Consider the following 16454-nt stretch of genomic DNA (forward strand, 5'->3'; position numbering starts at 1 on the left):
GCAGGTGTCTGTCTTTCTCTCCTCCTCTCTGTCTTCCCCTCCTCTCTCCATTTCTCTCTGTCCTATGCAACAATGAACAACATCAACAGTAATAAAAATAATAACCACAACAAAGCTACAACAACAAGGGCAACAAAAGGGGAAAAAATGGCCTCCAGGAGCAGTGGATTCATGGTGCAGGCACTGAGCCCCAACAATAACCCTGGAGGCAATAAATAAATAAATAAAAATAAAAATAAAATATTCTAGGGGGCTGGGCAGTGATGCAGCAAGTTAAGTGCAGGTTAAGCACACGCACATGGCACGAAGCACAAGGACTGGATTAAGGATCTGGGTTCAAGCCCCCGGCTCCTGACCTGCAGGCAGGGTCCCTTCACAGGTAGTGAAGCAGGTCTGCAGGTGTCTATCTTTCTCTCCCCCTCTCTCTCTTCCCTTCGTCTCTCCATTTTTCTCAGTCCTATCCAACAATAGCAATAACAACAACCGTAACAACGATAAAACAACAACAACAAAAGTGAAAAAATGGCCTCCAGGAACAGTGAATTCCTAGTGCAGGCACTGAGTACCAGCGATAACCCTGGAGGCAAAATAAATAATAAAATAAAATAAAATAAAATATGCTTCGATAATGAGTGAGGACCAGATTGTGGTGATGATCTTACAGTGACTAAAGATATTAAATAATCACTTTTACACCTAATATGTATATCACATTCTATTTTTTATTTTCATTTTTTTACCCCAACCAGGGTTGTTGCTGGGGATTAGCACCTGCACACGAGGAATCCACCAGTTCTAGCAACCATTTTTTTCCTTTTCTTCCCTTCCCTTTTCTTTTATTCTCCTCTTTTCTTTTCTTCTTTACAGAGATAAATTGAGAGAGGAGGGGGAAACAGAGAGGGAGAAAAAGAGAGATACCGGCAGCTCTGCTTCATTACTTGTGAAGCTACCCCCTTCCCTCCTCCAAGTGGTGATGGGGATTTGAGCCTGCTTGTCACACATGGTGACATATGCACCCAACTGGGTGCACCAATTCCTGACCCCAGTCACATCTTAAGAACAATATTAAACATGGGGGGCAGGCAGTGGCACCCCCGTTTAAGTGCACATAGTCCTATGCTCAAAGACCTTCACAAGGACCCTGGTTCAAGCCCCTGCAGTAGGGACTCTTCACGAGCTGTGATGAAGGAGTTCCGCAAGTGTCTTTCTCCCTCTCTATCTCCTTCTCCCCTCTCAATTTCTTTCTGTCCTATCAAATAAATGAAAGAAAGAGGAAAAAAAAAAAGGCCATTAGGATTCATAGTAATGGCACTAAGTCCCTGCAATAACCTTGGTTCCCTATTCATAATCCCTCTGGAAGTATGGACCAAAGATCCTTATGAGGTGCAGAAGATGGCAGGGCTGGTTTCTGTCATTGCTTCTCTGCTGGACATGAGCAGTGACAGGTCGATCCATATCCCCAGCCTGTTTCTATTTCTCTCTAGTAAGGTATGTTCTTCTCTCTTTGAGATGTCTCTAGACATTAAAATAAAAGGAACACTAAGCTGTATTTCCCACACTATTCCACTGAACTTCTATTTCTAATAATAATTCTAGTATACGATACTGTCATTAAATTTTCTTTGTTTTTCTTTTCGATTGAGGCAGACAGGCGTGAAGGGAGAAAGTAAGAGACCACAGCACCTAAACTTCCTTCAATGTGTTGGTGGTAGGACTTGAACCTGGATCATGTACATGGCAAAGCAGTATTCTCTCCAAGTCAGCTATTTTGCTGGTCCTATTATTAACTTTTAAAGTCCAGTTTAAGCTTCTGGCTTAAAGCACAGGAAAAAGAAAACACTTCATAGTATTCCTAGTTAATACTCTGGATCACAGAGGGACATGTGCCAAAGGATTAGTAGAAGGTAGAAATGTTTACATAGTTTGAATGGTTATTTGACTATGAAGATAATGGCAATTGAAACCCCAGGACACCATGCACACACTACAACCTAGACACAATAATGTGAGCATCCGTACTAAACGATGGGAAAGATGGCCTCTTATAATGCATCAGGAATCTCTGGACTAAACTAGGGAAAGGCAACTAAGCAAGTACTAACTCAGATTCTTCCTGTGATCATTAAGAGTTCTCAACTGAGTTAGTCACCTAAGAAAACCTGGATTAATTCCTCATTCACAGACAAATGGGTTCATGGAGCCCAGAGATCCTTTTGCAAAGTGGCCATTAAAACTAACAAAACGGGGGTCGGTAACGTAGCAAGAGCAGGTTAAGTGTACATACATAGTGCAAAGCACAAGGACCAGAGTTAAAGATCCCAGTTCAAGCCGACCCCTCCTCCCACCCCGTGCCCCCTGCTCCCCACCTGCAGGGGGGTCGCTTCACAAGTGGTGAAGCAGGTCTGCAGGTGTCTATATTTCCCTTCTCCTCTCTGTCTTCCCCTCCTCTCTCCATTTTTCTGTGTCCTACCCAACAGCAATAACAATAATAATAACAGCAACGATGAACAACAAGGGCAACAAAAGGGAAAAAAATGGCCTTCAGGAGCAGTGGATTCATAGTGTGGGCACTGAGCCCCAGAGATAATCTTAGAGTCAAATAATAATAACAATAATAATAATAACACACCAAAGTAAGCTTATCATTTTCTAATTCCTGTAGCTATTTTCTGTCCTTTCATATGCTTACACATTATTTCATATTTTTAGTAAGTGATGATGCCATGACAAAAGCTCAACAAAGTTGCATTATATTAAAATAAGATGCAAATGCATTATTCCAATGTAGAATTTATTCATTTAATTTTTCTTTTTTTAAATGTTTTTATCTGTATTTATTTATTGGGTATAGACAGCCAAAAATTCAGAGGGTAGGGGTCACAGAGAGGGAGAGAGACAGAGAGACCCCTGCAACACTGCTTCACCACTTGCAAAGCTTTCCCCCTGCAGGTGAGGACTGGGGGCTTGAACCCGGCCGGGTCCTTGTGCATTGTAATACATGCACCCAACAAGGTGCGCCACCACCGGCCCCATCCCAGTAGAATTTATGAACCAACAACAAGGCAGCAGGATATGTCCATATCAAAGTGTCAGTCTCACTGACGATCACCTTCACTCAGGTGTTTTCTTCAACAGAAGCGACTTTAAATAAATCACTCGGTTTTGCATTTGGCACACAATTGCCATTTGAACACGTAGACACTGGCTCAGCAATAATTATTAGTTCTGTTAAAAGGCCTTGACAAAGTTATTTTTAGTTCAGTAACAGAATTTCAGTCTTCTGAGACACTTATTCACTTCCCTTGTAAGAAATTCATTTAAAATATCCGTGATGGAAACCTATTTTGACCATGATTTACTTAGAGAAGCATTGGTTTGTCTCAAGTTCAGGCAACTGCTTTCACTGACAGCACTTCCGATACTTGCAGATAAGAAAGTAAGTACAAAAGCAACTTTGTGATATTACCTCCCAGAGAGCTATTTCTGTAAGTTTCAGTAACTATGATCAATAAATGGAGTAAGGTTTAATCAATCTCCACCCTGTGGGGTGTTATAGCAGCTCCGCCTCGCCTTTAATTTAGCAAAACAGTCACACACCTGAAGCAATGCTCAGATTCATTAAAAAGTCAAGGTCCCCTCTATTCACTTTGGGGATGCAATTTATTCCAGAAGTCATGTATCCACAAAATAATCTTTTTGAAAAAAAAAAAGAAAGAAAGATGGGGAGTGTGTGTGTGTGTGTGTGTGTGTGTGTGTGTGTGTGTGTCACTTGATACAGTGTGGAGTGTTTACTAAAATGGGCACATAAATATTTTGGAAAGTTCTTTCTTCTGGAGTCAAAACTTCCATCCAAAGAAATGCAAATATCTAAAGAAGTAAAAGCTGTGTAAGAGAAATTATGCTGTCTTCTGTCATTTATCCCATAAGTTGAGAAATCTTAAATTCTACTAGAAGTTTCATGTGTGTCACATAGGTTTAAACCTGGCCCCCACCTCAATGAAAGGTGTTGTTTTTTTTCCTCCACCCTCTCCCTCTCTCCCCCTTTCTCTCATATGCATGATCTGTTCTTCACTCTTGATCTCTCTATATGAAAAAAGTTAGTACAGAGAAAAATAAAGCAAGGAAGATTAGAAGGAAGAAAGTATCACAGTATTAGCATATCAAAGGGTTGGGCATACCCAACTGAACACACACACTACCATGACTGAGGACCCATATTCTAGCCCCCAATCTCCACCTGCAGCAGGATATTTCATGGGCAAGGAAGTAGTGTTGCAAACACCTCTCTCTTTCTTTATCTTCCCTGTCCCTCTCAATTTTTTTTTTTGCTTTGTCAAATAAAAAAAGAAAAAAAGAAAAAAAAAATGGGATTCGCCATGCAGGCATCCAGACACTGTGGTAATCCTGGTGGCAACTTAAAAAAATAGAAGAGAGAGAGAGATAGAATATCATAATTGAAAAAGCAGTGAACTGGCCTCTCTGACTGTATTTCACACACACAGACACATGTACACACACACACACACACACACACACACACACACAGAGAGATAAAAATAGTCTTAAAACAAGTTACTATGTAAGGAAAACATATAAAATGTCATAATAAGTAGCTGTATGAATAAATTTAGGTGATAAATCAAAATAAAATTGAAGGAAAGATGGGGAAAGAGTACATATGTGTGCATTTGTATGCATGTTATATATAAATATATACTCATACTAAGACTCCACATATGATAAATACTAATTTGGAACGTTAAAGATTTTTATTTTCTTTTATCAGATCATTTAAGTAGTATATTTCTTAGACTTTACAACATAGAGATATTCTAAAATCAAAAGAATTTTGTCTCAGAGATGGTAGACTAGACTTTGAGATCTGATTGCCTCTGTGAGTGTGATTTAATACTGATGTACAGAATAGAAGATGACAGGGGTATAATTCCATACTCTTCTCACCACCACAGTCCTGGGCTCTCATCTCTCCTATTGAAAACTATAGTAGTTCTCCCATGGTCACAGAATAGGGTAGATAATCTATCTATAACTACACCCTTTACTGGCTTATTTTTCCTATTTTCCTGCCTTCATTTCCTTCTAAGTCACACACTTATTACTATTTCTGAGTATCTTTCCTTCTTTCTTTCTTTTTTTTTTTAAATTTTTTCCTCTTCTCTCTGAGAAGAGAGCCAGCACCTGGCTTCCTCTGGGATTTCCCAGATTTGCTTCCCTTTCTGTGATGGGATAAACACAAGATTCTAGCATGCTTCACTTCAGACTGTGTCCAGAGACTTCAGGTGTGCAATGACAGCCCTTCAGCTTCATTACTCGGGTGAGACCTTTCCTTTTATAGTATTCTCTAATTCCATTCCAGGTGGTTCACTTCCTAACAAACTCCCCAAACCTAGATATAGACCAGGTTCATACATAACCATAAACTAGGGCAAAAGCAAAAGTACACAATAGTCTGCATTGAGTACCCCCCCCAACACTTCATCTGCACTACTCCAGCCTGTAGGTCCATGATTGGTCAACAATTTGTTTGGCTTTGTATGTTAACTCTCTTTTCAGCCACCACATTCCAGATGCCAGCATGATGCCAACCAGACTTCCCTGGACAGAAGACCCCACCAATGTGTCCTGGAGCTCCGCTTCCCCAGAACCCCACCCTACTAGGGAAAGAGAGAGGCAGGCTGGGAGTATGGATCGACCAGTCAATGCCAATGTTCAGCAGGGAAGCAATTACAGAAGCCAGACCTTCCACCCTCTGCAACCCACAATGACCTTGGGTCCATGCTCCCAGAGGGTTAAAGAATAGGAAAGCTATCAGGGGAGGAGATGGGACATAGAGATCAGGTGGTGGGAAATGTGTGGAGTTGTACCCCTCCTATCCTATGGTTTTGTTAATGTCTCCCTTTAAAAATAAATAAATAAATAAATAAATAAATTTTAAAAATAAAATAAAAAAACAAGATTCCTAGTAACAGAAACCTGACTGTAATGTTTCTTTCCTATTGTACAAATGCATTCACACACTAAGAACTCTGGGTTCTGGCTTTTAATCAATGTACTTCAGAAAATTTAAGGGAGCTGGGTGGTAGCGCAGCGGGTTAAGCGCACATGGCACAAAGCGCAAAGACCCGCATAAGGATCCCAGATGGAGCCTCTGGCTCCCCACATGCAGAGGCGTTACTTCACAAGTGGTGAAGCAGGTCTGCAGGTGTCTATCTTTCTCACCCCCTCTCTATCTCCCCTCTTCCATTTCTCTCTGTCCTATCTAACAAAGTCATCAATAACAATAATAACCACAACAACAATAAAAAAAAAAAGGGCAACAAAAGGGAAAAATAGCCTCCAAGAGCAGTGGATTTGTGGTGGAAGCACTGAGCTCCAGCAATAACCCTGGAGGCAAAAGAAAAAAAATTAAAACATCTAATCATTTCTTTTTTTGATACTGAAATTTGTAAATGCAGATTTTAAATAAAGTATTATTGGTCAAAATATATAGAAAGTGGCATGTTGCAGCTTTAATAAGTAGGGCTTTGGGAGTAAAACAAAATTAGATTTAAATTCTAGATCTGATGCCTTGTAAACATATATATTATTTATTTTAATGAGACAAATAGAGAAAGACAGAGCTACAGAAAAAGAGACTGAGCATTGTTCAGTTCTTTTTTTTTTTTCTTTTAAAAATATATTTTATTTATTCTTTTTTTTTTTTTTAATGAGTGAGAGATACAGAGAGAAAGATACAGAAAGACCAGTGCTCTGCTCAGTTCTGGTTTATGGTGGTGCTGGGGATTAAATTTGGGAAGTCAGAGCCTTAGGCATGAAAATTTTCTTTTTGTATAACCATTATGCTGTCTTCCCAGCCCTGAAGCAATTTTCTTGAACCTATTCATTTCTCATGTGCCCTTCCTCAAAATTTCTAGTCCCTGATAGTTCCTGACTCTTGAATCGTGCCTCTACTGTCGTTGGTTCAACTTATTTTTAAAACTCAATGACTGGACCCAGCAAAATTTATTTTCCCCTATTTCCTCTCTGGCTTATCACATTACTCTCTGTTTTAGAAAACCATCTAATTGAATTTCACTTCAGGCCCTAGGTTTCTGCTGCTTCATGCTATTTCATGCAGTTCAAACCCTCATGATTCCCTAACCTGCTATCTCAGTGAAAATTATTTTATCTATTCTATGCCAATCAGTGACATACAAGTAAAGGAATTTAGACATATGCAAAGCGTGCAAGGACCTGGGTTTGAGCCCCTGCTCCCCACCTACAGTTGTGTGTTGGGGGGTGTGTGGGTGTGGGGGAGCATCATGAGCAGTGAAACAGGTCTGTAGGTGTCTGTCTTTTTTTTTTTTTTTTAAGAAAGGATTAATTAACAAAACCATAGGGTAGGAGGGGTACAACTCCACACAATTCCCACCGCCCAATCTCCATATCCCACCCCCTCCCCCGATAGCATTGTTCAGTTCTTGCTTATGGTGGCTCTGGGAATTGAATCTGGAAACTTAGAGCCTCAGACATAAAAGTGTCTTGCATAACTATCAAGTTCTCTCCCCAACCTGGATGTGATCATTGACACAAACTAGTGGACTTAGGTTTTACCATATGTAGAATGGGACCAAGTATACATACTCTGGGGCTCTTATGAAGGTTTCTGGTATACCACATAAAAAGCCCAATGTCCACAGATTAAATAAATAAATACATGTCACTATTGCCAATAGTTACATAATTAAAATCACATTTCCAAAAAGGCAGATGACCTCACCAATGTATCCTGGAACCCCACCTCTCCAGAGCCCTGCCCCACTAAGGAAAGAGAGAGACAGGCTGGGAGTATGGATCTGCCTGCCAATGCCCCTATTCTGTGGAGAAGCAATTACAGAAGCCAAAACTTCCATCTTCTGCACCCTATAATGTTCCTGGGTTCATGCTCCTAGAGGGATAAAGAACAGGGAAGCTTTCAACGGAGGGGCTGGGTTTGGAACTTGGTAGTGGGAATTGTGTAGAACTGTACCCCTCTTATCCTATGTTCTTGTTGATAATTTTATTTTATATATATATATATATATATAATTTTTTAAATATTTATTTATTTTCCTTTTTGTTGCCCCTTTTTTATTGTTGTTGTTGTTGTTATTGATGTCCTTGTTGATTAGGACAGAGAGAAGTGGAGAGAGGAGGGGAAGACAGAGAGAGGGAGAGAAAGACACCTGGAGACCTTCTACAACGCCTGTGAAGCGAGTCCCCTATAGGTGGGGAGCTGGGGGCTCGAACTGGGATCCTAATGCTGGACCTTGTGCTTTGCGCCACGTGCTCTAAACCCGCTGCGCTACCGCCTGACTCCCATATAAAAATTCTTTTAGGGTTTTATGCCTAACACAGGATTTCATTTCTGAGTAGCTAATCAGGAAATTCCTGCTTCTATAAGCTGGAAGCCAGCAAGTGAACACAGTTACAATCAAGGGTTTCTTCACTGCTGTTAAATAGCCTGGCTCTAATTTTATTATTATTTAAAAAGGTGATGATCCTGCTGTTGCAAACTGCACAGTCTTGTTTTGAGTTGAAAGAGACAAAAGCTAGACATCTTGGGTTCTCAGAAATCTGAAGAGGCTTCCTAATAGTTTAGAAAATTGAAATACAAAAGACCAAAGTCAGGAAGCTTTTCACAAATGCCTGTAAGACTCAAACTCCCTTTCATTATCAATTCTACAAACTTGGAGTTAATTGCTTTTCAGGGCACATTGCAAGGTTCATCTTTTCAATGTGCTTTTTTTTTTCTTAATTAGTACAAACATTTGGTCCCTGAGAAAGGTGGAAGGATAAGGCTTGCTTTTGTATTTGTTAATGTTTTCTGTTTTTTACTCTTTGTTTGCACCTTGAGGCCTATGTGAATGACACATTTTTATTAAAATCAAGAATAAATATTATGCAAATCATGCCCCCAAACTGCAGCTATGCAGTCTAATTATTTTAAGAAAGCCTAGAAACATTCATTTTAGTTGTCTAAGCAAAGCAAAGCAGAAAGAAGAATGCATATGCTAATGGATCTTTGCTTCTCTAAATTAGCATTTGGAGATAATCATCCTGGTATTCCAACAACTGGGAGAAGATTTCTAACAAAGCAAGTGATCAATTAAAAGCCCCCCAATAATATGGACCAACTAGTGAGGCAATTAGCAAAATCAGGGGACAGGCTATTGTGCAGGAATGATTTATTCTACTAAAGAAAATGTCTATATTGAAATTTCCACATAACTTAGTATGGATATACAACCTATATACTGATATTCATTATCCACTCTTGTCTTTCAGAATTTCTTGGCAGGATTATAATTAGCAACTGAATTTTAAGGATGCCCCACTCACTCTTGCTTACTATGTACCAGGGCTTGTCAACTTCAATGATATACCTTTTGGACCTGGCCATTCTTAGTTGTGATGACCTTCTTGAGAATTATAGGATAGTTCTGCACTATTCCTGATTATCTTTAAGATTTATTTTAAATTTCATAAGAAATAGAGAGAGGTTCATTTGAGACAGAGAAGCAGAGAATCCAGAGCGACTTTGATATATGTATCACTGGGGATTGAACACCATCCAGCACAGACAATGGATCCTTAGCCTCTTCTGCGCCATCTTTTTTGTTTGTCTGTTTCCAAGTCATTTTTTTTTAATTTGTTATTAGCAATGGTTTAAAAGGTTAAAAGATTACAGGATATGGCTCCACCTTGCACCCACTACCAAACTTCTGTGTTCTCTCCTTCTCAACCATAATCAAAAAAAGTTCTCACAAAGTCTCAGAGTTTGCTTGTTTTTATTTTGTGTGTTTTGAAAATCTGTACATCTATTTTTAATACTTATTTTTTAAATTGTATTTGATAGGGCAGAAAGAAAGTGAGATGTGAATGGGGAGATACAGAGTGAGAAAGAGAGATACCTGAAACACTGCTTCCCCATTGCTGAAACTTTGCTCCCGCAGGTACCAACCTGGGGACTTGAACCTGTCGTTAAACGTTGGTGAAGTATATGTGCTCAACTGGGTATAACACTGCCCAGCCCTAGTCCACGTGTTTCAATTTGACAGACTTCTCATATGAGTTGAACCATCTGATAGTTGTCTTTCACTTCTTTCTCTCTTTCTTTCTTTCATTTTCTTTCTTTCCTTCTTTCTTTCGTCTCTTTCTTCCTTCTTTCCTTTCTTTCTCTCTTTTCTTCCTTTCACTTTATCTCTGAAGCTATTGTTTGTTTAAAATTTTCTTTTTTATTATTGAGGGGTTAATGGTTTACAGTATAGTCTTTTTTTTCTTTTCTTCTTCATATCACTCTCCTCACCACAGGTCTGTGTCCCCATCCCCACACCCATGACAACCACTATAGTTCTCCCAGTCTTAGATATAGGATGACTTCCCACCCCATATTCTTTTGTTCAGTTCTCTATACTCCACACATGAGTGAAACCATTCTGCAGTGTCCTTTACCTCCTTACTTACTTCACTAAGCGCAATCTTCTCCAAAACCATCAACCTTAGCCCAAAGGACACGTCATCTTTTTTTATTGCTGAGTTATACACTATGGAGTATATGTCCCGTAACTTTTTCATCCAGAATCTGTCAAAGGTCATTTGGATTGTTTCCAATTTTTTGCTATTGTGAATAAAACCTCTATGAACATGAGGTGCATTTAATCCTTGGAATCAATGTTATTATCTCTTTTGGGTAAATGCCTAGGAATGGGATTGCTGGATCACAAGTTATTTCCATTTGGATTTGTTTAAGGATTCTTCATACTATTCTCCATAACAGCTGCATCAATTTGCATTCCACCACCTCTCTTTCCACATCCTCTCCAACAGTTACCTTCTTTTGTTTTACTGATGGTGTAATATGGGATCTCCATATGGTTTTAATTTCTCTCATGATGAGTTAAATGGAAAATGTCTGCATATGTCTGTGGGCCATGTGTATCTTTTCTTTAGAGAACTATCTATTTGTATCTGGTACCCACTTTTTTATTGGGCTGTTCTTTTTCTTTTTGCTAAGCTGTAGGAATTCTTTATAGATGTTTGGTATTGACCACCTTTTCTGAAGTATGGTGTACAAATATTTTTCCCATTTTCTGGATTTCCTATATAACCTTATAGAATTGTCTTTTGAAGTCTAGAAGTTTTTCAATTTGCTATAGTCCCATTTGTTCATTCTTTTACCCATGGGGTGACAAATACATCTTTGATGTTTAGGTGCTGAAATCCTTTACTATAGGAGACCAGGACAGGAGAGAGATGGTGGAAAATCTTTTCTGACACAAACATCACAGTAGAACACTGTGAATATAACTCTCAGAGGAAAACCTCCACGCCATGTGCTGTCAGTCAGTTTCAGAGGAAAAGCCTCCAAGTGATACTTGCTGCAAAGCAGTTCTCTGAGGTACACTCAGTAAAGGACATCACTGTCTCTGGCCTTCTCCCACACTAGATTAGAGAATGAGAAAATGTCTCAAACCCCCATAAGACAAATGATTACATAATTGGGAGAAGGATCCAAAATTCATGGGGGAGTTTGCCAAAATTCACTGTATAAGTATGTCCCAATAAATGGTTCAATATTTCATTCCCTGAATGGTTCCAGGTTCCTTGCCTCTGAGTGTTTTCAATCCCCTCCCCGACTTTGGACCTTTGTGGGGGCTGGACTCGTGCATTGCAGAGTTGGCTTTCCACATCTCACCAGTGTATTCTTCTGTGTAGTTTATAGTTTCAGGTCTAACATCCAAATCTTTGATCCATGTTGAGTTAATTTTGGTGCATGGTGTTAGGTGTAGTTTTCCAGTTCTTTGCTTATTCCTCAAAGCATAATCACCTCTAGCTCCATCCTTTCATCCCAAAGGACACAAGATCACCTTCTGTGATTGGAGAGTAGTATTCTAGTTACTGGGTTGCTTGATTATTCTTGTGCACTTTATTTTTCAATGTGTTTTCATCTTACTTCTAGTTCATCTTACTTTCTATCTAACCATATATTTAATCTCACTTTCATTTTATACACTTATGGGGTAGAGTCTCCAAATATCTCTTTGATGGTAAGGTCCTTGAAAGTTTCACTGAAGTTTATATCTATATATGTTATGTTTCAGGTCTTTGAATCATTCTGATTTTCTTTGGGTGCATGGTGTTAATTGGTGGTGTAGTTTTATTTTTCTTTTCTTTTTCTTTTTGGCTCCATAGAATATGACTTGATGGGGGGCAGGGGGAAGCAGGCAGACCTGCTTCTTCTTCTTCTAGCGTTTGCTGGCAGACCTGCTAATGATGCTGAACTTTCTATAATCTTTGAATTGCCCAAGCATATAAATATAAAGTACTTAAGAAGCTATATATATTTTTGCAAATAAATTTTTGTTTGTTATTATTGTAGTGGAGGAAAAATCCTCATCATGCAAATAAATACATTTTTACTTACCTTTTTACTGCATGACATATTTCAGTGATAATGCAGTCTTCATTTTACTTATTTCTTTATTTGATTATCATTGTTTGACAAAGCAATGTTTTATCTTAATCTAATTCAGTTATGTCATTCATTTAGACAACACTGTTATTCCTTATTTCCATATTCATTTTATGAGATTCAGCATGACTGGATGATCATATAAGAATACTCAAATAACAGAGTGTTCCTAGCTATATCCATGGAATGCAAGTTCAGACCAACAGGGATGCAGAGGTTACGCAGCTCCTGTGCTAAATATGAATAGACATGGGGCCTGGGTCAGATCAATGGGGTTTACAGTTAACAATATTTATATACTTTTCCCAAATTTGGGAGCTACTCTCTGCCCTGATCCCGCTTTCTAGTTCTATTCTCAAATCTGACACCATCTTCCTAGACAATACTTTCAGTTCACCTGCATGTTTGCTATTGGGCTCAGGCAAAAATTAATAAAGTCATGGGCCACTTGGTCTATACCTAAAATAAACTTCCTAGCTTCTTCCAACATGAAGACCCCAAGTCTCATCTGATAAAAACTTATATTTGGGTTCCTGATTATTAAACTATTCTGTTTTATATCTTAATGCTTTTCAGCTACCAAGTTGCAGATACTACCATGATGCCAACCTGACTTCCCTGGGCAAATGACCTCACCAATAACTCCTAGAGCCCCACCTTCGCAGAGCCTTACCCCAGTAGGGGAAATAGGAATGAGATGTGGTATGCGTCAACCTGTCAATGCACATGTCAAGCAGAGGAGCAATTATAGAAGCCATACCTGGAACCTTTTGCACCCCATAAATATCTTTAGTCCCTGCTCCCAGAGGGATAAAGAATAAGGTTTCCAATGGAGGGGATGGGATATGTGACTCTGGTGGTGGGAATTGTATAGAATTGTACCCCTCTTATCCCACAATTTTATCGATCATTATTAAATCACTAATTAAAAAAATAAGAGTGTCCAGCTGTTGAAAACTATATCCCAAAGGAACCATGCACTCTGATAAAGTCCTAGGGTGAAAGAAATGACATCAGAATAAATCTGGTTAAATTTAACAACCAGTGCTCTGTCTGTTGTTATTATGCTATGGCTATATTTCTAACATAAAAAAAAAAAGCATATGGACTCAAATCCCCATAAGAAATCAAGATAACCTTGATCTCTTCAGCCTAGAAAGAATAGGTCAAATAGGTCATGTTCTAAGAAGAAGCTGGAAGAACTAAGTTTAGGAGTCATTGAACATAACCTACTTTTCCCAAGATTGTTTTTTTTAATTTATTCATAAAATAAAAATATTGACAAGACCTCAGGATAAGAGGGATACATTTCCACATAATTCCCACTACCAGAGTTTCATATCCCGTCCCCTCCCTTGAATAATATGAGCTCAGATCTACAGGGATGCAGAGGTTACACAGGCTCCTCCACTAAATATGGGCACCAGATAAAAATGATGGATTTTTTTTCAGTTAACCATATCTGTATACTTTTCCCATTTGGGGGAGTTACTCTCTTCCCTGATCCAGCTTTCTAGTCCTATTTCCGACTCTGATACCATCTCCCCAGACAATACCTTTGGCCTGTCTGCATATTAGCTATCCGGCTCAGGCAAAAATTAGTAAAATCATGCCCCCCCCTCCCCAAATATACCCAGCTGCTGCTTTTTAATATTCTACTCTTTTTATCTTAATAGTCAACTCCCTTTAGAGGGCAGAGAAGCTTGTTTGAGTTCATAATGTTGTAGGGGGATGGTCAGAGTTATCCCGTTTGCCACAAGAATTTTCCATAAACTTGGTGAAACTGTGGTCTCAGGCATTATACAAATCATTCAGAAAAAAAGAAAGCCTATATATAAAAATCCATGGGTCATTCGGGGAAAATGGCAGAATGATTGAAGCTGGGACCCCTTTCATTTACTTTCTATGAGCTTTCCTTCCTTCCTTCCTTTCTAAGCCATACTTATAGTTATCTCCACTTCCTATGTTCTTCCTTTTTCTTTCCTTGTGGTAAGGGAAACAAAGCCCTGACTTCCTCACATGTTCTCCAGATTCTTTTCCTTCTCAGTGACAGGGCCAAAAAGAAAGGGTTTTGGTCACAGAATTTCCTCATCCTAATCTTCCCCTAACATTAACTTCTTCCTCAACTGAGGGTTCAAACAAGCAAGTTTTCTCCCTTTTTGCAAGTCAGTAACAGTGTTTGGCACCAGACCCATATTCAGCTTCACTAAAAGGTCAAGATTCCAAAGTTCACACTGTGTCCTGTCTTCAGATTTCTGTCTCTAAGTCAAGGCTCTAAACTACCTTGCCTTGGGTAAGTTAACATTTTCTGAGGGTCTACTAGTGGGTTAAGATTGTGAACTCCAAATTACTTAGGAGGGGTGGTACAGGGCAGTTTTCACATTTACATTACATAAAAAGAGCCTGGTGGGTTGCCAGTCAGTGTGAACAAACTGATGAATTTTCAGTGTTAGTGGACACCCTTTTATAGAAAAGTAAATGGCCTTGCTGATTCTTTATTCTGGTGGACTGCCACTTCAAAGACAGGCCCTTCTGCTTAGAGTATCATGATACTGCTTCATGCAATTACAGAAGTGTCCCAAATAAACGTAGATGATTTCCTAAACACACAGACCTAATATGAATAAATCCAGGGTCACAGATAAGCATTATCCCAAATCCTCAATTTTACATCTATCTATCTATCTATCTATCTATCTATCTATCTATCTATCTATCTATCTATCTATCTACCTATCTACCTATCTATCTATTTTATTCTATTTTTTGTTGGTGATGTGAGCACAAGAGACCAGAGTATCACTGCTTGGGATTGAACCTGGAACCTCATAATGCAAGGCATCTGTTCTGCCCCTGAGCCACCTTCTCACCCTTAAATCTATACTTCCTATGGTTGACTTTAAAAATTTTTTTGAACATGTTAGAAAATATTTCTACTTTTCCTCTATCCAGTTATTCTCCTATCTATTATGTCAAATGGAAAAAAATTAATCTCTGTGGTCACATAGTCATGGAAACAGATACAATTATTTAAAACATGATAGAAATTTATCTGCTATGTTAATCACAGAACAGTTAGTTAGAATTAATTATATGAATATAAAAATATCAGTGCAGTAAAATACTTAAATGCTATTCTGCTTATCATCAATCACTATGAGAAGCAATATATATATTTATTTTCTTTTTAATGTCTAAAAGCTTGAAGAATACATACCTTACTACACTGTTAGCACTGTCAGGGTCTTGGGCCAAAACTGTTCCAATCATAGTCCCAATCTTGGCATTTTCATAGACTTCCATGACATAAGAAGGCATGGAAAAGAGGGGTGGTTCATCTACGTCTCCCACAATGATCTTCAGCATGGTGGCATCTTTAAAAGGACCCAAGTGAGAGAAGCGAAAATCAAGATGTGTATTTGCTCCTTCTATGTTGAGGGTGTATGACTTCTTTTTCTCATAGTTCAGTGGCTGTGGAGAGAAAAAAAAGTTTCAATATTATGACTAACAAAGTTTCCAATTATTATTTTTTCAGTCTTGGAAACATGTGCCTGGATTGAAGTCAATTGATTTTTCTTTAAAAACAAAGTAAGTGAAAATAATAATTTAAAGCACAAATTATGAAAAGTCACATTTGAATCACCTTTTTCAGTCATAAACCTGGTAACAATTAGATAGTAAAAGATACTCCCCGGAGACAAACGAATCCTGGTTTTATTTTTTTTTTCATCCTCTTATTCTTGGTCTCCTCTAATAACAAACAGTTCATTATCTCTTCAACCTACATCATTTATTTTTTATTATTTATTTGTTTACTTTTTATTGCCACCAGGGCTATAAAAGTCTTTCTCAGAACATCATGCTGTCTCTCCTCAACCCCTATATCATTAATCTCTGTACTAGTCCTTATTAATTTGTCAACTTTTAAAAACATTTAAGT

General features: G+C 38.5%; 1 protein-coding gene across 1 annotated transcript in view; it reads right to left on the reverse strand.

Moving 5' to 3' along the window:
• Positions 1-16454, reverse strand: part of CDH18 (cadherin 18) — a 550225-nt gene that overhangs the window by 88585 nt on the left and 445186 nt on the right. Inside the window, 1 exon segment of the mRNA XM_007532688.2 lies at positions 15732-15985. Within this exon segment, the coding sequence (XP_007532750.2) occupies positions 15732-15985 (254 nt within the window).

Source organism: Erinaceus europaeus, chromosome 5, assembly GCF_950295315.1.
Source record: "Erinaceus europaeus chromosome 5, mEriEur2.1, whole genome shotgun sequence".
In the NCBI taxonomy this organism is placed as follows: domain Eukaryota; kingdom Metazoa; phylum Chordata; class Mammalia; order Eulipotyphla; family Erinaceidae; genus Erinaceus; species Erinaceus europaeus.